The 25410-nt window shown below is 33.0% G+C and overlaps 1 protein-coding gene across 4 annotated transcripts in view; it reads left to right on the forward strand.

The window, feature by feature from the left end:
- The first annotated feature begins 7342 nt into the window (after positions 1-7342).
- LOC117172531 (cilia- and flagella-associated protein 97-like) overlaps positions 7343-25410 on the forward strand; it is a 120076-nt gene continuing 102008 nt past the window's right edge. For all 4 annotated transcript variants that reach the window (XR_004467031.1, XR_004467032.1, XR_004467033.1 and 1 more), the window contains exon 1: positions 7343-7725. Coding sequence is in view for 1 of the 4 variants with exons in the window: in XM_033360559.1 (XP_033216450.1) it covers positions 7465-7725 (261 nt within the window). In the remaining 3 variants the exon portion in view is untranslated. The remainder of the gene's footprint in view (positions 7726-25410) is intronic.

Below are 25410 nucleotides of genomic sequence, written 5' to 3' on the forward strand. Positions count from 1 at the left end.
GCATTCCAGCTGACTTGGCGAATAAGGATCATCCTGATGGGGTGCCTTGTCAAAAATTAGGCTATGAAAAAGGATCCGCTCTAAAAAGGAAAAGTTCACTGCCCCGCTACCACCTATCTGCGAAAAGGATTATTTGTCACAGGAGAATATAAATGTTGCTTAAAAGTCCTTTTAATTAATTCAATATTCATAATTTTATTTAAAAATTCATTTCTTTGATCAAAAATACAAGTATTTTCTTTAAAAAATCTTGTTTTCGTATGAAGATTTAATATCTAACTGTACACATAATTTTTTCACTTTGGGTTGAAATTGTATCCCTTTTTGGTTAAAAATTCGTGTATTATGTTGAAAAAGCTGGGAAAGAAAAATGCAATGTTGAAACGTTATAATAACACTCTGCTTATGGAAAAAACAAAAATAATTTTAAAAAACGACGGCAATACATAAAATTTATAGGGGCATAGAGAGGAGGCTATTCGCCCGAAGGCCGCTCGGAGCGCGTGACGTCACAAGTGAGAATGCGAGTGGTTGCGCACGCAACGGCACCTATCTCGTGCAGCGGTATATATGATCTATATAATCCTTTTCTTTTGAAATTCGCCAGTTGCTCAGGAGCGTAATTATTTTCCGTTTCGCCCGATTTTGGGTAAATGTAAATAGTATGTAATAATTTTATAAAATAATATACTGAACCGTTTCAACGAGAAAATTCATCAATTAAAAAAGTGTTGATAATTTAAAGAAAAACTTACAAAGGGAGTCGGGTTGGTAAGGGGTTCTATTCTATAGTAAAAATTATATTTATAAAATAAAAGTAACTAACAATAAAATAGAATAATTATGTTTAAATAAATAATTCGCTTAACTAACGTAACGATTTCTGCGTGCTAGCGTTCACACCTGCAAAGTAGTCTATCAAGTCGTCAAAATCTATCGCTTTTGCAATTTGGTTTTCAATTAATATCTATACCATACTTGTTAATCGTATTTGTCCCATAGTAGAATTAAAATAGTTTTTTATTGGCTAAAGTTCATGAAACTTCTTTTGTTCGAAGAAACTGTAACTGGCAATGTTAAAATATACGTAGTATATGGTAATGTAGATATTTGGATACGATTTGATTAAATGAAAATCCTAAAGCATTTTCAATACCTCTATAAGAGAGCAAGAGGAGAACTCGGAATGAAGCTTCGCAGCTTGATATTTAAAACTTTCGATTTCACATTTAAAATCATAGGTGTTTAAATACTTATCATATTTTTGTGCTAATTTTTCTGCGTATGTTTTTAGATCAGTAATGCTGTCTTGGTTTAAGGTGTTACCTCAAAGAAAAGAAAAATTAAAAACAACCTCTTTTATTTCTTCAAAACGCCACCTCATTTGTGTTATCAATGTGTCTATAACTTGATTGATCTGTAAATCAAATTCTTATCGCGAATTGAGATGGCCGCTATCATCTTCTAATGCGTAGAGGTCCATTTTCTTTTTTTTACGATTTCTTTTATCTGGGAAAATTACTACAATACCTACACGCCCTGCTATTTTTTCAGTGTCCTGAATTTCGGAATCAAACCCTTAGTCACGCATTGTTAATTACATTGATGTTGTGGGGGATTTTTTTCAAATTAGAAGAGTGATAATAAACTAGGAATTTATTCGAACCAGTAACCCTTTTGCAGTTTCAAAAGCATCTGAATCTGATGGATGAGATGAATATTCACTTAGTTCTTCAAATATACATTTTAAAGTTAATTTCAATTTTCTACATTCTCATCAGAGAAGGTATTAGATTTGTGTTAAAATTTGCCCCCCCCCCCCCCCTTTGGTCAAACGTTCACGTTTTGAGACCTCCAGAATCCGAAAAACAGGTTTTTAAGAATGTGTCTGAATATATGTATGTGTTTATTTAATGATGTATGTATGTATGTATGCATGTATGTTAGGTTGTGAGAACGATAACTTTAAAAAATTAATCTATTCGATTGACCTTTGGCACACTTTCTGAGTGTCAGAAACTAAAGGTCAAGTTCGTTAGCCAGCTATTTTGGATAAAAATTTAAAAAGTTAGAGCATTCTGAAAATTGTTTAGAACATTTTTTTCAACTTTCAAAAATTTTCTTTATAGATATTTATAGTATTTAAAAAGGCGAACAATTTATCTTAATGATTTATTTTATAAAACCAAAATTGATCAGAGTTATAGCATTTACAAAATTCCAAAAAAATACACAAGAATCAAAATTTTAAGCCAAATAATGCACGATATGCAAAAAAGTCAACAGAAAAAAATGTTTTTTTTTTTTAATGCCCTACAAGGTTATCATAACAACTTTTTGAATTTTCTTAAAAAATTGAAAATTTAAATTTTGACAGTATAAAAAAAGAATGGAAAATCAAAAATTACATTTTTTCATGCAACTATTTCACAGTATTCAAAGATTCCCAATTATATAAATGTGTTTTCGAAAAAAAGTCTTTTGGTTTCGTACCTAAAGAAGGGCTGTGAATGTGAAAATGAGAACATATGAACTCACATCTAACACAATGCTGCTGAAGGTCGGTGATCTTCTCAGCATAAAACACTAACTAGGTATTATTCCCGGTTGAAACTTATCTCTCTCACGCCCTCGCCCGCAATCCCTCATTAATCAAAGTTTCGTGAGTCACTGAGGTTAGGGATATAACTTAGAAGTTTTAAAAAGGTAAGGCTGATGCGAAGACAGTATGTGTAACGTATAAATCGTAAAAATAAAATTAGAAATGAACAAATTCAGTTTTTTTAAACCAGCAGAAGTTGCAATAAAATGTTTAATAACCAAACTTTTCTAAAAGAATGCTTATTTTTTAAACGAGACTACGAAACTACGTGTGTTTTGATATCAATGCATGTTGTATTATTATTATTATTATTATTATTATTATTATATATGATTATTATTATTATTATTATTATTGTGTGGAAGGGATAGAGATTTTTCAGATTGATCCAGAATTCTCGTGCTATTTAAGTAAATAACACGTTCGTTCCGCAACACTGCTCCGACCCAGGTTGCTGATCAATCTCTCTAGCAATCACCCCAAGCGAAGAACCTCACGAAGTCGTTATATAAGGTTCCCCACTTGGGTCCATTAGTGGCCAAGGTCTTTTGTTTCAGGCGTCATTCACTTTACTGAAACTCTTTTTATTATATATTTGCCACCATACTTTCCTGTCCTGGCATACTTCTCTAGCTTCCTTATGTCCATACATTTTTTTATGCAGGTTCTCGTGTTTCTGTGACTTCTTATGTCTCTTCTAACTAGGGTCTCATTCACACATTCTAACCATTCTTTCAGCGGTCTACCTCTGGACACGCTGCCATTTACTTAATCTTGATAGATTTGTTTCGTTAGTCGTTCATTTGGCATTCTCTAAACATGACCGAACCATCTTAACCGATTTCTTTCCCATGTGTCTACTAGCGTCTCTTCTGCACAACATTCTTTTAGAATTATCTCGTTACTTACTTTGTACATCAGGGTTTTCCCGCACATTATGCGCATGAATCTCATGTCAATTGCGTTCATTTTACTCTTACTTTTTTCTTGATAAGTCCATGTCTCGCTACCGTACAGTGCAGTCGGTACAAATATAGAATTATGTATTGCCATTTTAGCTTTATTTGATATATTTTTACTTCTGATAAGGGGAACTGCTCTACCAATAACCTTCTTACCTTCGTTTATGCGTCTATCTAATTTCTCATGTATCTTCCCGTCCCTAGTAAATAAGCTACCAAGGTATACGAACTTATCAACTTGTTCAATTCTCTCATCATTTAATAAAATATTGCATAGTTTTTTCTCACTCTTTCCTTCGAATACCATAGTTTTTGTTTTATTTGCTTTAATTTTGAGGCCCATGCTCTTCATGCTTGCATCTAGTAACAACATCTAATAACAACCTTATCATCTGCGAACGCTAACCCACGTACCCTTGCTGTATCGAAATCCACACCCTCTTCGTCGAAGAGAGCCATTCTTAAACACTTGTCCATAAATAATATAAATAACCATGAAGACATAACGCATCCTTGTCTAACTCCTTGAATAATATCGAAACAGTCACTTAATTTCCCATTCACTCTTACACTCTTGTTTTTATACCCACGATGTCTTACACACTTGTTTTTATAGCTTGTAGGAGCCATCCATTGACTCCATACTCTTTAAGGATTTCCCAAAGTTTACTTCTATCTACCTTATCAAAAGCTTTTTCTAGGTCAATCATAGATCTCCCATCTCGAAACATAAATTTATCAATTCGCACAGTCTATGTGGTATTCACGCGCCACCGTGTTTAAGCATTGCAGCGTTAATACCGTCTACCCCGGCAGCCTTACCGTTTTTCAAGTTCTTAATTATATCCCTAACCTCAGTGATACATACTTTCTCAATTCAGTTTTTTAACGAATCGTATTCTACATCACAGTTGTTGCGTCCTACAGCTGTATTTCAAAATAGCATTTGAAAGTAGACCCTATGTCTAAAGTTTAAATCATAAAAAAGTATTAGAAATGAGCAAATTCAGTTTATCGGAAAACGACAAAAGTTGCTATAAAATATTTAACAACAATTCTTTTCCAAAGAATTCGCATTTTTTTAAACAGGACAATGAAACTACGTCTGTTTTAATACCAACGTAAGTTGTGCATTATAATAATATACGTTTATGGGAATGATATAAAATTACCAAATTACTGTTGTCGATGTTTTAACCTTTAGTTTTGAAAAATGTGTGCACAAGTGTGGGGAATATAGAAAGACCAAGGGCAGAGCGCGAAGTAAATACATTATCTAGCGCGAAGGACGAGATAAATATACTATCGAGCGCGAAGCGCGAGGGCCAATAGTCACGCGCTCTAGGCGCACTGAAAGTTGCAAGCCGCGCGCGTAGCGCGCAATAAAACTATGCCCGCAAAGCGGGCCGATTTTTTATCAAACGTTTACATCGGAAAGTTTAACCGAAAAAAGTCTATAACATTTGTATAATACTTTGAGACTCACAAGGAATATGCGTGGCATATTTGTTTAATTTCAAAATTCGACTTTGCACTCCTCGATATTTTCAAAACATGCTTAAACTATTATTATATCCTTGACCTCTAACATCCCCAATATTTAAGTTATCTTTTTCCATCTTTTTTGTGAAATTTCTGTTGCTATACCTAATCCGTTTTTTTCGTGAGATTCTGTAAAATCAATCAAATTTTCCTTTATAGTAATTTTTTTGTTTTCATATACATGAACGTAACGAATTATTTCAAACATTTATTCTTTTCTTGAGACATCTGGTGTGCAGTCGAATAAAATAGAAAAATATTTAGCACGCTTTATCTGATCAATGATTACTTTTCAAACCTTATTCCTCAATAATTCAAGGATTTCATTTTGAATTTTCGGCGAAAAATAAGATACGAAACCTTTTATGTAACTATTAATAGACTATTAATAGAGCCTAGAGTGGCAAAATGGGGGGGGGGAGGGGGTGCATTGAATTTTCAAAAATTTTCGACATACAAAAACAAATATAAGTGTTATACGACAGTATTTAATTTCTGTTAATCTAAGGGCGGCAAATTTTTGTTAGCCTAGGGGCGGAAAATACCAAAATCTGCCACCGACTACTTATTTACAGTGAAACTTCTATAATTCGAACCGCCGATAATTCAAATTTTCGATAATTCAAAGTTTTTTATTGGTCCCTGTCAAAACTCCTATTCTTTTAATGTTAAAAATATTCTATAATTCGAATTTCGATAATTCGAAGTTTTCGTTAATTCGAATAGAATTTGACGTTTTTAGAGAGTTTATAGTTTCGATAATTTGAAGTACAAGAGTATACCTGAATTCTTTCCGCTTCAGGCATAATCCGGCCACAATGAGCAGATGCAGAGAATGTCTCATTGTTCTGAGAAAAACGATTAAGTGCAATAGATAGTCAAGTAATTTCTCGATCTTTTCTGCTTATTCTATTGAACATATTTGGAGGATTTTTTGAAGAAGCGGGAATTTTGTACTCCGTCTCTAAGATGGTTATAGACAATGAAAATTGACTATGATGTCCAGTATGTTTTCTAACGTGGTATATGGGGCAGAATACGTCTAGTATTCCCACCTAAAATTATTTTTTTTTTAAATCGGGTTCAAACTTGGCTGAATTATAGTCCTAGTGAACCTACATTAATTCGCCAAATTATAGGTTCATTTATCATCCGTTTGTCAATATACAGGGGTCTGAAATTTTCTCATTTTTACGCGTTTCTTCACCTTCACGTTAGTGTAACTTCTTTTAGGATGATCCGATTCGACTTTTATTACTTTGGTTTAGAAATTACCTTTCATGTACTTTAAGACTATTGTAACGATATATCTCCCTAATTATTATTTTTTGTTTGAGATCTACATTGAAATTGGTTTTTTGAATAAAAAGCATATGAAAAAAATGTCTATTTCTAAAAATAGCTTTTTATAATCTTTTAAATCATGCAGAATAAAAAGTGGGTCGGCAATGTTTCCTTGATCAAACTTACATTTCTACGCTCATTATGAATGAAATAAAAGGTGTGAGATAAAATATATAAGGTAATTTATATATTTCTGCACAGATAATCATCTAAAAAAAGTTTGAGATAATTTTCAGGCCCATTAGTCCTGACAGTATTCGTGCCCGAGCGTTGAGGAAATTTAATGTGGTACTCTTGAGCGTAAAAATCTAAATTTGACCAAGGAAGCATTTTCGGCCCAGTTTTTATTCTACACGATTTCTAGAAGTATTAAAGAGATATTTTTTTAATAAAATTTTTGTTAAATATGGTTTTTTTTCAAAAAATGTATTCCAATTGTCATTAAAAATAATAATAATAAAAATATATCGTTGTATAGTCTTAAAGGACATGAAAATATCTGTTCAAAACACAATAATAAAAGTCCAATCGGATCATACAGGCCCCTGTATATTGGAAACTGTTTCAATTTGTAGAGAAAGAATAATGAAACGTTAAATTTAAGTGAAAAAATAAAAATAAATCGTTTATTTTATTATTTGTATTAATTTTTATCCATAATTATTATTATAAAGTTAAATTATTACTGCTATTTTTTATTTATTTAGATATAGCCTGAAAACTAAATTATTCGATAATTCGAATTTTCGACAATTCGAATTTTTTTCCACGCCCCATGCCACTTCGAATTATGGAAGTTTCACTGTATATACAGCACAAAGTACTTCGTGATATGCAGCAGTATGCAGGTGTTTTTAATGTGCCTAACGGTATCTATGGTAACGTTCATAGCCCTACGATAAGTCTTTACTCCTTCTTTCATACAAACTTTATTTTTACTTCCGAAAAAAGTGTTCTGCATTGATTTTTAAACAGTGACTCATAAGCGAGGAATTTTAATAAATCATCGTAGCCATGGGTAACTCCAAAGAATCGATTTCTTGTCTGTTTGAGTGCGAATGGATTATTGACAAAGTTAATAAACATAAAATTGAACAAAATTCTGACCTCTCGGAATCCTCTATAAATAACAAAATAGATAAAAGTGAGGATAGTGAACCAAGTTGTGGAAAAGTGAAGGAAGAGGACGACACACCGGCAATGCATGAACTTCCTGATGCAGAATCTGCTTACAGCGGAGATTCATTTTGTTCTGACAAGTCTTCCGATTCAGAGGTGCCATTTTATATTACATATTACACTATATCGAATATTATAATGTAGGGTCCCTACTAAAACGTTTTCAATTGCTGCAAAAAAATCAAATATGAAATATGTTAAAAACTGAATAACAATTAATGCGATACGGAAGAGGAAAAACTTCTACATTCCTAATATGAGATACTTGTTTCTTTATACTGGTTGAGTGTTAAATTGACAAATTGAGCTCATTGTATTCTGCGTGATCTGTTGGGTTAAGTTTGGCATTCTCGCATGGACTTGAAAAATGAATAAAAAACAACAGTAAATTATAAATAGTGTATTGTAAGTTCCGAATTGAAACAAACAGGTGAAAGATATCTCTGTTGAATTCAATACGAAATTTACATGAGAAAACGACACTCATTGCAAATAGAATTTTAAGAAGGTATTTTCGAACATAAGTTTGATGCGGAAATACTTCATGGTAAAAAATGCACTTTATTGTATTTTCGATTTGTCCAAAGTTTTCTAATAGAAATATTTATTTTCTAAAAAGTCCATCCCTCCGAAATTATGGTTAATATAACTAGAAAATTCAAGTAAATTAATTCTGGTTGATTTTTTTTCTGTTTAAAACTATTCTGGTAAATACTTCTGGTGACAGAAGTGTCGCGATATTGTGTTGATTTCCAAAAATCTGTCTTTTGTCTCAATTCATGTTACTGGACGTGTCAAGTAACGCTTTAACGTAAATGTCCAATTCTCAAAAAATCTCGATTTTTTAATAGTATTTTCAGTTATATAACTAAAAATAATTAAAATGAAACGTGAATTTAGCTGTATTATTAGAAGAAATGGTGCGTTATATCTGTTAAAACACGAGTGCCATAGGAATACTTCCAAACCAAGCATATATTTTTAGGGTCTCTGAAAAATATTTTCGAAGATATTAACATTGTAGACAATCCATAAACAAGGTGAATTCTCGAGAATTTTGAAATTGAACAAGTGATCTACATGCATTTTGTGTAGAATCACAAACAAAATAGTCTTAACTTATAGTTTTAGAAACAGAACGCATCACCAATATGCTACTTTTACTTCGAGTGTTGTATATATCGGCATTTGTTATAAGATATATATCTCCACATATAGATCATAGAGAGACGAAATATAAGCTAAATGGAACATAGTTGCTGTACTCTGTTGTCAGAAACTTTTGTTAGATTATTTTATTTGGAAAAACGCAACATGTGGTCCATGTAATTTTAGAGAGGTTTAGGAAGAGTCTATGAAGGTAGAAGAGTATCGAAATTCAATAGTCGAAAATCGACTATTTTCGACAGCGAGTTTATTACGAGCTCGCGGCGCGACACCACAGGATTTTTCAGGGGACGCCGCCTAAAGCCTGAAATATCGTCCTTGCTCATCTTTTGTTTTGTCCACTCGCTCGCACTAGTCAGCGTTCCGGCGGCGGCCCCTGGAAAATCCTATGGTGTCGCGTCGCGAGCTCGTAATAAACTCGCCGTAATTATGGAACTAAAAATCAAATCGAATTGAGATTTTCCAAAAAGTTGGCCAATACATTGGCAAAAAATTCGTTCGCTTGAAGTTTGTCGTAGCTCAAATTTTCTCGGTTACTTTTTTAATGCGAAAGTCTAAAAACGTGGTTTTTCATTCGGATTAAAAATAAAAAAACATTAGAAATTGACTTTTGATCCTTTTTGGGGACTGTAGCCTCCGCTAGAATGTCACGATTTAAACTCAAAAAGAAATGTGTTAATTAGTTGATAAACGAATTACTTACGGCGAGTTGCATGTGAAAAACATGGTTTTTTCATTTAAAAAAAAGTAATTTTTTATTTATTTACTGGAAAATTTGCAGCCCGAGAGAAAAACTGTAAATGGAGACTCAAGTTCATTTTTCAAGAGCTATCTAACCATATTTTTGGTTTTTTCAAAATTCGAATTTCACTTTTGATACCTACCGTCACAGTCTGGACAATACTTTTACTCGTTCTCGAGCGCCTGTCGCCTTCTTTTCCAGAACTCCTCAACTATGGGTAACAAGGCAAAACGAAAAAGGCAATATACATTTTTCTAGTTTAGGCTAATTCCCCGAACTTTTCATTCTTTTTTTAATAAGCAAGAATGAGTGATTTCAAGACAAGGCATGAACAATATCTCTCGGAATTCACCAGATTTTCGTTCTTATTGCTAGCCTCATAAATTATTTGTTAATCATCCAAAAATACAATTGAAAATTAAGATTTAATGTGATACCAATAAACCATCGAAGATATGTGTCTAAGGTAAATGTAACTATCTTGTAAAATGTCCTAATTATGAAATAATTTGACAAATTAATCCGATTTAAAAATTATTGGAAAGTGCATTTTTAAGTGCAAATTTTTATATTAATAAGTATGAAAGTTAGGTTTTTTATCAATATAAAAAGCAAGTATGGTTCTTAAGTTTTATACACTAACAAATAATTTAAATTTTCTAACCTTCAGCTCTTGAAATTTGAATGCCATTTATCCGAGAACTTTAAGCCCAAAAAGAAATAAATTTTAACAAAAAAATGGAATAGTTTAATTGCGAGCGAAACAAATTAATTTTGAACAATACAAAAAAATAATTTTCAACCAAAATGATGAATTTTAAGCTAAAATGATGAATCTTAAACTGGAATAGTTGAAGTTTATACCAAAAAGATAAATTTCTAACTAAAATGATGAATCTTTAACTGCAGTACTCGAATTATGAACCATAAAAATTAATTTTCTACAAAAAAGACGAATTTTAAATAAAGTATGCAAACTTTCCACAAAATAAATCAATATTCAATTTAAAAAGATTAATTATCAAGCAAATAGTTGAATTGCCATCCAAAAAAGATAATTGTTTCACCAAAAACAGAGTGGGTAGCTTTTTTGTTTAAAAAAATTAATTTCTAACCAAAACTAAACGAATTTTCAATAAAATAGTGAAATTTTTTAATGAAATAGTTAAATGTTCAGAAAGAATAATTTATTTTCAACAAGGGAGTGACAGTTTTGCACCAGAGATAAATTTTCAATAACAATGATAAATCTTCAAAGAAAAGAAATTAATGTTCAACAAAAGAGTTTAATTTTTAACCAAGGAATTGAATGTTTAACTTAAATATATGAATTCTTTAGGAGCAATTGCATAATATAATTGAAATTTCAACCAACAAAGATTTTAAGTTTAAATGAAAAACAGTTAAAATCGACCAAAAAAGACGTGTTGCAATTTTTTCAGATATTATGAACACAAAATACAAGGCCCAGAAGCTGACTGACGGAGAAAGATTTCCTCAGAGATTTCAGATTTAAAATTTCCAACGCTGTGAACAAAGAAGAGGACAGAACTAAAGAATTCACTAAAATATTGAGATAACAGAAATTAGCTAATTCCTCATTATATTTTCTTTACGTGATATGTTTCGCCAATATAGTATAACTAGAGACTACCCAGTGGGCAAAAAAATTAAGGATGTCCTAGAGACGTATTTGGAACATCCCTAAGACGTCTTTTATAACATGTCTTTTGGTCATCCTAGGGATGCTCTTAAGACGTCTAATGTCATCACGAAAGATGTCTTGAGGTCGTCCATGTCTTTAAGACCTCTTTACGTCATCTTTGGGACATTGAACGTCTTAGAGACGTTGATTGGCCTGTTATAGGACGTCCTAGGAACGTCCCAAGGACATTCTTGGGATTTTCATAGTTTTGTGCCCACTGGGTATTTCTATAATTCTTGTACTTTTTTCCTCCTCTTTCTTTAAGTCCTACTCAAGTCCATCGCGTGGTAAAAGCGTTACACGTCTGGCTAGCGTCTGATCAGCTCGTCTAGTCTGGGCGAGCTGATCAGCGGTTGGTTAGCGCCATCTAATCTAGTCCATCTCATGGTTAAGGCGTTACACTTCTGGCCAGCGGCGCTATTAGACCGTCTGTCCAGCGTCTGACCAGACACAAGACGGCCTGATCAGCGCCTGGCCAGCGCCCTGAAATTTTTCCTCACGGGAATGTTTACAGTTTGAGATAGTCGTTGCGCGTAAATATAAAAAAATAAGTGCAGCTTAATTTCAAAATTATAAAAGTGGAATCACGACGAATCAGAAGACCAAACAGAACTAGTGCACAGTGGGGCAAAAAAGTACCCATTGACAAAAAGTGTTTAGCCTACATTGCTCATTCGATTTAAACAGTCTTTTTTCAAATAAAAGCTTTTTAAATTTTGAAAAGATTTGTGTGATGAAATTTTGTTTAGATTGTTTAAAAATTTTTCACTTAACAACAAACTTTTAAAAAATTGACTTAACTTTTCCCAAGTTCCATTTATTTTAAGACGTTCAGATTGATTAAAAGAGATCTTAAAACAATGTTATAACTATATGGGAATAATTTCCAGTTGGTTAGCATGATTTAAAAAAAATGTTATTGTGTTATAATGAAATTAATGCAGAGAAGACATTTTCGGGTATTGATAATGTTTAGCTCTTTGAAATTAATAGATTTTGTATAAAATTTGAGATAAAAATAAATATCACATTACCATATAATTGCTTAAACCATTTTTATAAACAAATTCCCAGCTTGGCGACTTTTCAATGAATAGGCTCAAGTTTTGTTTACGGAATCAATTAGGTGTGTCTTTTCGATGACTCTTTTCTATGAAACTTCGCAAATTTTCAACTATTATTCGCTATTTAAACAATTTTTGTAAAGAAATTCACAGTTTAGAAATTTTCCAATGAATAGCGTCATTTTTTGCTTACGGAATCAACTATGGATGTCTTTTTGATGATTCCTTGCAACAATACTTTGCAAATTGACAACAATGATTTATCATTTAAACAATGTTTATAAACAAATGCACATTTTGACGATTTTTCAATGTCCCACCGAAGTGCGAAGTTGTAATGTAGCCTAACGAGTAAAGATAAAATGCATTGCATTAAACAGCACACAAAAAATTTCGTCGCAGTTAAGTGTCCCCTGCGGAGTAGAAGGTGTCATGTCGTTCCCCCTCATGTAATTATAGTGAGTGTCCGCCATCTTAGATTTTGTGTTTTTCTTCATTTGCCGGCGTATTTTCCATTTCTCGACAAACAAGGTGAGAAACAAATTTCTAGAAAATTTAACTCTCTACAATCCTTATTTAAGCAGTGGCACATTCAAATGGAAAAGTCGTTGTCTCTTGCTATCACTTACATGATTCACATATGGCATTATCTTTTTTCATTAAAAATAAAGGCAAACGAAGTGAATGAGAAACGTAACATTGATTATGAAATGCTAATCATCTTAATTTTCTTATTTTGCGTTCTTCATTTGCTTCATTTTGTCTGCATTCTTCCATTTTTCTTCAATTACACAGCCACACAAAAAAAGTGTGCGGATCTGGTAACAAGACACACGTATTGCTATGGATTTTGGGGCGCTGAATTCAAATTCGGTATCAAAAATCACCCTTCACGCCATGGTTGAGCCATAACCTCAAAAAATGACGAAAAATCATGCACTGAGGCAAATAAATTTTAAAATAATGCCAGTGATGCAATTTTTCACTTCAAAAACATGTCGACAACTGTGAAGGATCAACCCTTGCCTGATATCAACTTATTTAACATAACTTCACCCAACAGAACCTGACCTCACCTAACCTGAATTAACAGAAATTTATTAAAATACACGTAAAGCTCTGGAAGCATATTTTCCCAGTAGCAAATGTGTGCTACATCGAATGGGTCAACTCGAGCCTAACCTAGAAATAAATCTAACCTAGCCTAACCTAACCTAACCTCACGTAACACAATTAAACTGATTATGTTGTCCCGTTGTGTTCTCAAAAATATTATTTCTTGACAAAGCCATATATACATGGTAGAGAAGGGTTGATTTTATAAGTTAAGGGTTGAAGCCCAAAAATCGGAGTGGATATTTTCGAGGAGCCCAAAAATCAGAGACTACATTAAAATAAGAAAATTCTCAAAAATATTAGTTTTTGACAAATTCGTATATACGTGATAGAGAAGGGTTGATTTTATACGTTAAGGGTTGAAGCCAAAAAATTAGAGTGGGTATTTTCGAGGAGCCCTAAAATCAAAGATTACATTGACACTAGAAAATTCTCAAAAATATTATTTCTTGACAAAGTTATATATACACGGTAAAGAAGGTTTGATTTTATAAGTTAAGGGTTGAAGCCCAAAAATCGGAGTGGATATTTTAGAGGAGCCCAAAAATCAGAGACTACATGATCACTAGAAAATTCTCAAAAATATTGTTTTTTGACAAAGTCGTATATACGTGGTAGAGAAGGGTTGATTTTATATTTTAAGGGTTAAGGCCCAAAAATCGGAGTGGATATTTTCGAGAAGCCTAAAAATCAGAGACTACATTAACATCAGAAAATTCTCAAAAATATTATTTTTTGACAAATTCGTATATGCGTGGTAGAGAAGGGTTGATTTTATACGTTAAGGGTTGTAGCCCAAAAATTAGAGTGGGTATTTTCGAGGAGCCCAAAAATCAAAGACTACATTGACATAGAAAATTCTCAAAAATATTATTTCTTGGCAAAGTCATATATACACGGTAAAGAAGGTTTGATTTTATATGTTAAGGGTTGAAGCCAAAAAATTAGAGTGGGTATTTTCGAGGAGCCCTAAAATCAAAGATTACATTGACACTAGAAAATTCTCAAAAATATTATTTCTTGACAAAGTCATATATACACGGTAAAGAAGGTTTGATTTTATAAGTTAAGAGTTGAAGCCCAAAAATCAGAGTGGATATTTTCGAGGAGCCCAAAAATCAGAGACTCTACTGACACTAGGGGCTTCAACCCTTAACTCATAAAATCAACCCTTCTCTACCACGTATGGTACATGACTTTGTCAAAAAATAATATTTTTGAGAATTTTCTACTGTTAATGTAGTCTCTGATTTTTGGGTTCCTCGAAAATATCCACGCTGATTTTTGGGCTTCAACCCTTAACTCATAAAATCAACCCTTCTCTACCACGTATATATGACTTTGTCAAAAAATAATATTTTTGGGAATTTTCTAGTGTCAATCTGGTTTCTGATTTTTGAGCTCCTCCAAAATATCCACTTCGATTTTTGGGCTTCAACTCTTAACTTATAAAATCAACCCTTCTCTACCATGTATATGACTTTGTCAAAAATTAATATTTTTGAGAATTTTCCAGTGTCAGTAGAGTTTATGATTATTGGGCTTCTTAAAAATACCTACTCCGATTTTTGGTCCCCAACACTTGATGTTAAAAAACAGTCCCCTTTTTAACAATCAAACATAATTTTGTGCAAACCAATCTTTTTCGGAATATTACAGTCTCTGATATTTTTCGAATTTTACGGTTCAAATGGAGTCTCTGATTTTTGGGCTGTTCAGAAATGCCAACACCAAGGTTTAAGTTTTTAATATGAGGTTGATGTTTTTTTATACAGGTGTGGTTTTTCTAATATAATGTTACGTGCATTTGAGACTCTAAAATGAGCCAAAAATCTATTGCATTTTTGATTTTGCAAATCTTATTTTTTGCAAGGGGGTGGTTTTTTGAAAATAGGGGTAGTTTTTTATTGTTTTTCATGCATTTCAGAGCCCAAAATAAGCCCAAAATTCTGGTGTTCTTTGTTTTTTCCGAATTTGATTTTTTACATAGGGGGTGGTTTTATATTTTGTAGGGGTGGTTTTTGAAAATTGGTTGTTGGTGCGTTTAAGAGTCCAAAAAAAGCCCGAAATTCTGACGTGTTTGATTTTTTTTCTTACAATTTTTATATAGTGGAGGTGCTGGCTTGATTCAAGTCAGCACCTCTACTCAAAATTTGAATTTTCACCAAAAGTAGCGGAGCCCAAAAATCAGCAGTACAGCCCAAAAAAGCCCAGAAAAGCCCAAAATTCTGACATGAAGAAATTTGAAAATTTCGTTTGTAGAGGTGCTAGCTTGATAGACCTATTAAAAATAACTATCAGAGGTGTGTCTAATAGTCGGATCAAGAGAAATTAAAAAAGTGGAAAATATGTTCACTTGCATGGAATACAACACAAGTGTCAAACTTGAAGGAAATAGAAAAGAATTGGTTTCGGAGATAAACCTATTCTTTTATTTGGCACTTGCCTGCTGGAAGTAAATGGATAGCCTCTATCCTTTTAAATCATTTTCTATCTTTAAGAATGAAATGCAAAGAATCGATGTATCCATCTTGATCCCAGGCCTATCCCTTCGATCATTTTCCATCTTTCTTCTAATCTACAATCAGCTCTATTCTTTTGACTCTCAATCTTCTTATTCATGTTTGTCCGCCACTTATCCACCTGTATCCTTTTCTTTCCTCTTCCAATCCCTATTCCAGTGTTTATTTTCAAATGAATCTTTCGCTTATCCACCTCTGTCCTTTTCTATTAACTGGGCAACCTTAAATTTTGTCTACCTTTTATAATCCAAATTTTCCCATCCAAGTGAATCCATTACCATCTTTTCTAAAATAAAAGATAGCCCTATCTCCTTCAATCTCATTCTTTCTATCTAACTGAATCCACAGATTATCTACCTCTATACTTTGCTATCCGCTTGGCAATCTGAAATTTCGTTTATCTATTTTAATCCCTATTTTCCTGTTCAAGTGAATCCATTTCCATGTTATCTGAAACATAAGATAGCCCTATCTTCTTGAAGCTCAGTCTTTCAACCTGAATAAATCCGCAGCTTATCCACCATTATCCTTTTCCATCCGTTGGGCAATCTTAAATTTCGAATATAATTTTTAATTCATATTTTCCTGTCCCAGTGAATCCATTTCTATCTTTTCTGAAATATAAGATAGCTCTATATTCTTGCATTCTAGTCTTTCCATCTAAATCGATCCTCCTTTTATCTACCTCTATGCTTTTCTATCCGTTGGTCACTAACAAAACTTCGTCTATACTTTTTAATACCAATTTTTCTATCTAAGTGAATCCATTTCCATCTTTTCTGAAATATGAGATAGCCCTATCTTCTTGATTCTCAGTTTTTCCATCCAAATGATCCACAGCTTATCCACCTCTACCATATATTGTTCTGTCCGTTGGGCTATCTAAAATTTCGTCTATGATTTTCAATCCCTATTCTCCTATTCAAGTGAATCGATTTCCATCTTTTCTAAAATATAATATGGCCCTACCTTCTTGAATCTCAGTCTTTCTATCTAAATTAGTCCGCAGCTTATCTACCTCTATCCTTTTCTATCCGTTGGGAAATCTTAAATTTCATCTACCTTGTTTAATCCCTATTTTTCGGTCCGAGTGAATCTATTTCTATCTTTTCTGAAATATTTCTTTCTAAATAATTCCTCGGCTTATCTATCTAAATCCTTTTCTATCCGTCGGGCGATAACAAATTTCGTTTATTTTTTTTAATCCCTATTTTCCTATCCAAGTGAATCCACTTCCACCTTTTCTGGAATCTAAAATAGCCTTATCTTCTTAAACCTCAGTCTTTCTATCTAAATTAATCCAAAGCTTTTCTAACTCTATCCTTTTTTATCTATTGGCAGCCTTAAATTTTGTCTATCTTTTTAAATCCCTATTTTCCTATCCAAGTGAATTCATTTTCATCTTTTCTGAAGTGTGAGATAGCCCTATCTTCCCATTTAAATGAGCCCACAATTGATCCACCTCTGTCCTTTTCTATCCGTTAGGCAATCTTAAATTTCTTTTATCTTTTCTATTCCCTATTTTCCTTTCTAAGTGAATCCATTTCCATCTTTTCTGAAACATAACATAGCCTTATCTTCTTGCATCCCAGTCTTACTATCTAAACCAATCCTTGACTTACCTACCCCCAAGCTTTTCTATCCGTTGGGCAATCTCAAATTTCGTCTTTCTTATTCAATTCAGATTTTCTTGTCCAAGTGAATCAATTTTTATCTTTTCTGAAACATTAAATAGCCCTATCTTCTTGCATCCCAATATTTCTATCTAAATCAATATTCCACTTACCTACCTTCATCCTTTTCTATGCGTTGGACAATGACAAATCTCATCTACCTTTTTTTAACCATCTTTTCCTATCCAAGTGAATCCTTTTCCGTCTTTTCTAAAATATAAGATAGCTCTTTTTTAAATCTCAGTCTTTCTATCTAAATTAATCTACAGCTTCTCTACCACTATCCTTTTTTATCCGTTGGGCAATTTTAAATTTGGTTTATTTTTTTAAATCCCTATTTTCCTTTCCAAGTGAATCTATTTCTATCTTTTCGGAAATATAAGATAGCCCTATCTTCTTGCATTCCATTATTTCTATCTAAATCAATCTTCTATTTATTCACCTCTATCCTTTTCTATCCTTTGAGCAATAACAAATGTCGTCTATCTTTTTTAATCCCTATTTTCCTATGCAAGTGAATCCATTTACATCTTTTCTGAAATATATGATAGCCCTATTTTCTTGAATCCTAGTCGTTCTATCCAAACGAATCCTATGCTTATCCACATCTATCCTTAGCTAGATGTGCGCTAGTTGACATAAATTCCTGACTTAGCACAGGCAGGTACCCAGGAGCTGGCTGACTGAAAGTCAGATACAAGTGAAATTATTTGCACCGTCTATAACTGGAGTGTCAACAGACGCCTTTGCAAAGTTTGTACTTCAACTAGTAAGTCGTTAAGCTAGGGAATAGAAATTACAACGATATATCGTTGATAGTGAATAGTCTGGGATAGATAAAGATAGGTATTTGTGAACAAAAAGATAGAAAAGATAGGCCCATAAGACCGCAAGGGATAGAGTCAGTGATAGAGAAAGATAGAGGGTTGTAAAGGCCATGGATAGAAAAAGATAGACAGTTGTGATTGTGAGGGGTAGAGTCAGGGATACAAAGAGACAGATCTATGTACACGCCAGGGATAGCGCATAGAAAGAAAAAAGATACAGTAAGAGGGATGCAAAGTGTGCATTTGGGAAGGATTGAATATCTCTATCTTTTTCTATCCATACTTCCCTATCGTTTTTAATCTTCTTACTTCCAGCCGGGTTCTCTCGAAGAAAACTTAGTGCAATCAAAGTAATTAAATAATGCTCACTCTTTCGTTTAAATCTGAAAATACTCAGTTTTCTCTATTCTTTTTTTCTTATCGGGAAGCGTCTCATGTTTTTTGGTCATTTACTCATTGTAGTTTTTTCGCGACCACAGGAAGATGATAAGACAAACTATAGGAAACACGACAAGTCAGATGACAGCCGAAAACGAAGTGCCCTAAGTGGCCATAATTTATAATAATATCGTGCACATGTCATGCACGTCACACGCGTAATGTGGTGAATATTATACAGGTAAATTGAGTCTTTTAAAAACATATTAAAAATAAAAAAAAATAAACGAAAACAAATATCTTGTTCGCAATGATCACATTTTTATTGAAGGCAGAAATGCAGCATACATGCATAAACGATACACAAGCGAGATAAGCAGCACAGTTGGTCTGAATATTACAAACTTTTAGCTAGATATCTCCTTTCGTGTGGAAACGGTATGATTTAAAAAAAATGCCAGTATGGCAGAAGTCGGACAATTGACGCCATGTGTCAGTTTAAAAATACACAGAAATCACTACTGCCTATGCTAGAGATATCCGCGTTCTGACAACACTGATTGGGCACTCTGACAAAAGTTTTGGATAGGAAGTCATTTAAAACAATCGAAGGTATTTAAAAAATGTCAAATTAAACCGATTATAAGTCAATTTGCAAAATATTTTAATCCGTATACCAACAACGTAAGTTAAATTCGTACCCACATCTAAATCCGTGTGATTTCTAGGTCTGGTGAATTGGGATGAATTTGGATTCCACACGCGGATAGAAAATAAGGTTCAAATATCGCGTGTAGAAAAAGTGAGGGGGCCCCCGTCGGCGGCCCACATGGATTTCTCTCAAGAATTTTGAAATCCATAATAGCAATCCAAGCGAGGTGCCTCATGGCAACGACTTGCTAATACATAGGGGTCCAACATGGGCTACCATCATGGATCCCTCATGGTTACCATCATGAAAGCGGGTTTGGTTTTTTGCCAGTGCTGGCACCTGTACTGGCTTATATCTGGGATGATGACACTATTTTCTACTGGGCTGTCAGTGTTAGGTCAGCACTGGATATCGCTACTGGCACATTACTATTCCAATAGGAAATTCACCATGAGCGCAGCACTGCGTCAGTGCTAACTAGTACCGCACTGCTATACTCTGACCATTTGACAAAAAAGTTATTTAAAAAATCAATTTTAATTGATTGCGAGTATTTTGTTTGCAAATATTAATAGTCCTGTTTAGAGTGAATACATATCTTACATTTTTAATCATTATATTATAAATAAAATTTCCAACGCTACGGGGTATCGAACCTACATATCTATACCTAAAACTATCGCCTAACAGTCGGGAGTGATAACCACTGCACTAAACCGACAATTTCAAACTCGGTGAAAAAGCCATCCTCATAAGGTACAGTTCAGAAAAGTTAAAGAACCAGATTTTAAAGTCTCTTTTTCTAATTATTTATTATTATAGGACGTTATGTAAATATAAAATGCACGAAATTTTAACAGGAATGTCAATAAAATAATGATTAAATAAATAATTTTAATTGATTACAATTTTTCTTCGTGTAATATTTCGACTTTTTCCCGTTATAGACTACTTTACAACTTTTTACAATGACAGGAAATTTAATTTTTTATAAACATTTGAATTTTTTAACGACGAAACACAGAATTTTGATTTTGTATTTTGAAAATTTTGTAATAATAACGTTTAAGATTGACAAATTTATTTATATTTATAGTTTTTTAAAATTCTAGAACGCATGAACCATATTTTTGAACCTATTTTTTATGTTCTTTTTTTAGGATATAAAATATTCACCCTTTCGACTTTGAAATTTTAATCGTTGATCCGTGAGGGCAACCGAGCTGGGCCCCGCGGGGGCCCCTATGCGACATCCTTATTGTCAGAGTTTGAATTTCAAAAAAGTGTCATCGAATTTTTATCAGAATTTCACTGTTTGTAAGTGTGATAGCATGACCCTTAAAATTTGTGGTGTCAAAAAAATATTAACAACTATCAACTTGACAAGTAAACGCAAATTTCATTAATTATACTGAATGGCGCACACAATGAGAGACCTTTTGTTAAAATAAATAAAAAAATGAATTATAATTTAGTATAATATCGTTCCAAGATAAGGAAAACCGAGGTTTTATTACATTTATTCGTATTGAAATACCGAGGTTTAATATTATCATACGAGTGTTTAGAACACGAAGACGACAAAGTAGTATTCTAAATTCGAAATATTATGAATCTCCATTTCATGAATTAAAAATATGAAAGAATGATATTCTTTTTACTAAGTTTTCGAAAAATAGATTGAATAAGAAAAAGTTGACAGAACGTGAGACGCATAGCAAACTATGTAATCATTATTCTTTATTTTTTATATAGTTTCGTTTGAGAATTTTCGCCATTTTCCGATCGCGCCCAAAGGTAATGATTAACAACAATTTGAATAAAAGTTCACTTTGTTTATTTTCAATTAATTCATTTACTATGGATATTAAAACATCAGGTATTCTTTCTTGCGAAATTTGGACACTAAGGTAATAAGATTTAATTCAATGATTACAATTGATAAAATATCACATCTAAATACACTCTAGTTTATTATACTGATTTAGTGAGATTTCAAATTAGAGAATGTTATTCATATAAGATTATTATCATTTCCTTTAAAATAATGTATTTTGTAAAAAATCAATTTAATCATTGAAAGTAATAAAATGTTTAACCCATCTACTAACAAAATTTCTGAAGCAACCAATCATTCGTGAAAAAGGGCCCATATATTTCTCATACTACCCTGAGTTGTCAGGCGACGCGACGCTACTTAGGCCAGATTTTTACCAAATATTCCATAATGTGAGTTAGCTGTGGGGTTTAGTTATTAGGGAATTCGTTAGTGCTTTAGGTAAGTTAGGTTCGAATCTCGCCGCAGCCGTTCCAATTTTTCATAGCGATTAAGCGTGAGTATTATGTATGTAGTGAATAAATTAAGTATATAGTAATAAAAATAATAATTGTATGCGTATTTACGTATTTAAATGTAGTTAATTTGTGTATTTGGTTCCTCCTTCTGAAGGCTAAATATTTTGGTGGAGTTAATTTGAGATTCGTTTGAGATTCGCATATGCTTTGTATGGCAACTTCGAAAGATGTTTTCGCTCTTTCGGATAAAATTGATTATTATCGTTTTAACTTCGCTTGTCAACTTTGATATAGTGAATTTTAAATTCTCCCAAGTTTTATAAGAGTTAATGCAACATCCGTTCCATTTGTTGAAACAAAAATATGAGTTTTGACGGCTAAAAACCGTTATATGAATTTTTGATACGCAAACCCTGTTTTCCCTATTTTTAAACGATATTATACTAATTTCTCATTCATTTTTATCATTTATTATGAAAAAAAAGTTTCTCAGTGCATTAGTTTATTGTTATACAATGAGGTCTAACTATATTTTGTATATTAATTGATTATCATAATTACTCGCACCTTGAATTATATGCCGCATTGAAAACATGCATTTTAAAGATAAGTTAATAACTAATTATACATAATGGCATACATTAGTTAATGGTTCTAAAATGTGCTCTATATTTTGTTTATTAATTAATCAGAACAATTACTCTTACCTTGAACTGTATACAATAATGAAAATACGCATGTTACCGATAAGTTTATCAATTATACTTATGGCATCTATTAGTTAATTGTTTTATTTTTCTGTCATTTATTCCTATTTCATTCATTGATCATTTATTTTAATACACACGGAAAAAAATTCTTGAGGCGAACAAGTGAATCGAGAATATATTAAACTCAAAGAAAGTGTACGCTTGGATTAGGTAAAACGTTTAGTTAGAAGAGTTAGACATTTAGTTACTTTATGTAAATTGTTCTCGTAAATCAGCAATTTGGACAAAATTGCTAAGTTCGAAAGTTTATTATTTTCGACAGATTATGTATAATTGTATTATCTTAAGATTAGAAAAAAAATGTAGTTGTTATAGAAATATATTGACTTACAATAGCCAATTTTTCGTCTGGTATCGCGAAAATGAATTTCCCTGAAATCCGTGTAATGCATTTGTAGGTCAAGTTTGTTGTTTTTATCGCGTTTCTTGATATTTCAATATAGTTATCGCCTGCAATCGAAACAAATGTAAATTATTATTACTGCATCATAAACTCCATTTAATATTAACAATCACGCACATTTTAAGTGGTAAAAAGCGTTTAATTGTCCAAAGTAAATCTCAACTGTCACTGCTCCCGATTAGACTGTCGCCATTTTATTTCTCTGCTCCCATAATGCACCGGCGCTCTTCCGATAATTGTTTCAAACACCTATTCTTAATATCCCTATTATAGCTATACTTATTAGGGGTTTGACTATACGATATCCCTGGTATATGGAAAATGGTCAAGGATATTCAGTTTCGCTGATCCGGGGATCTTTCTAAATTCCTTCGTTCGTTTTCAGCTAAATTTTTGGCTATAATAAGGAATAATATCCCTGTCACAGCTCAATTTTTTTACCGTGCATCTAAAATATTTGTCACTTGTTTCTTAGCTGATTTTTTATTAGAAAATGTTTAAGAAACCTGATAGCATACATGAGTTAATTGATCTAAAATACTCCAAATTTTTAATCTTTAACCGTGGCAGCTACGTATTTAAAACCGAAAAAAATATCTGACATTAAGTATTTTAATAGTATTCAATAATGTTTACTCATATACAGACCGCCATCCGTTAGTTAATTGTTCTAAAATATTACTTTTTGATCATACTTGAAGAAATATTAAAAAACAGCAGTATCACCGAAAAATGTCCCAGATAACAATTCGTGCCACGTATGTCAACCGCATGGTGTTATTGTCATGCATGGACATAGGAAACACGGGACTAGGCATGCCATCCTAACTTGAGTGAGCGGGGTTGAATCCACAGGAGGGGGGAGAATTCCATGAGTGGGGAGAGTCGCCATCTTACGATGTGCCACTTGATTATGCGCACGAGCATTTTTGCCGACAAACTGTGCATGAAAATATAAACATGTGGGCGCTGCGATGTTTATTGCGGGACATCAAAATATGGCGGACCTCCCCCTCATTTCATCAACCCCGCAATGCATGCCTAGTCCCGTGTTTCCTATGTCCATGTTGTCATGCAATACGTGCGAGAAATCGTGAATCTCGCCAGCATTGAATGACGGTCACTTAGCTGCGAGAGTATGAATTGCATTTCGCCATCACGGAACATAGACACATGCTGCGTGCTTTATGAGTCACATTTCGTCATCGTGATAATGTATCTATAATCAATTATTGGACAAACGTTTCTTCTCCATAAATACTACTAATTATCAAACTTGAGTAATTTGAAGTACCATATAAATATAAAAATAATTTTCAAAATATTTTCAGTTATTTTTAATTTCTAACGTCCTCATAATTAATAGAGGAGAGTACCCAAATATGAGATACCAACTCTGGCGTGATTGTCGGAATTCTATGTACTGAAATTAAAAGTAATATAGGTCATTTTAAAGGAAATTTAGTTTGTCATAAGGAGCTCAAATAAAAAAAATTCATTACAAATTTTTTTATGCTGAAAATACAAAAAATGTAAAAAAGTGCTTTTTCCAAACTCGTCAAACTATTCTCATAATATGAGATACCCCAAGAAATATTAGGTGCGCAAAAAAGTTCTGAGCTTTTGTTTACAAAATTAAACATTTATTAAAAAGCAAACAAGAATATATTAATTTTCAAAATAATCTCCATTTGCATTAATGACCTTTTGCCATCTTTCAGGTAACTTGCGAATCCCTTCACGATAAAAGCTCACCGGCTTCGAAGCGATGAAATCATCAATACATTGAGGTATCTCTTCAAGTTTCTTGAAATGTCTACCATCCAAATAATGCTGTAGCGACCTGAATAGGTGATAATCGGAAGGTGCCATATCTGGGCTATACGCCGCGTGTGGGAGAAGTTCCCAGCCTAACATAAAGATATATTCCTTAGTTGTTTTTGCAACATGTGGTCGAGCATTATCATGAAGCAGGAGCACTTCACGACTTCCTTGGCCAGTAAATGGCCTCTTTTCTTCTAAAATATCACTCAAGTTGGTCAATTGTTGTTTATAACGCTCTGCCGTGATTGTTTCACCCGGCTGTAATAACTCGTAATATAATATGCCTTTCCAGTCCCACCAGATGCAGAGCAAAACTTTTTTCGCATGGATATTAGGCTTCGGCACCGATGTCGAAGGTTGACCAGGGTCAACCCACGATTTCCTACGCTTGGGGTTATCGTAAAGAATCCACTTTTCATCGCCCGTAATAATTTTGTGTAAAAAATCTTTTTTGCGGAATTTTGAAAGCAAAGCAAGTGCGGTGTCATACCGCCTATTTTTGTTGTCTTCGGTCAGTTTGTGCGGAACCCATCTAGCTTCATTCTGAACCTTTCCCATCGCATGTAATCGTACAGAAACTGCTTGCCGCGTAACACCAAGCTGTTCAGCAAGCTCCTCTTCAGTTTGTGCAGAATTCACATCC

This window comes from Belonocnema kinseyi, chromosome 5, assembly GCF_010883055.1.
Source record: "Belonocnema kinseyi isolate 2016_QV_RU_SX_M_011 chromosome 5, B_treatae_v1, whole genome shotgun sequence".
NCBI classification, from domain to species: domain Eukaryota; kingdom Metazoa; phylum Arthropoda; class Insecta; order Hymenoptera; family Cynipidae; genus Belonocnema; species Belonocnema kinseyi.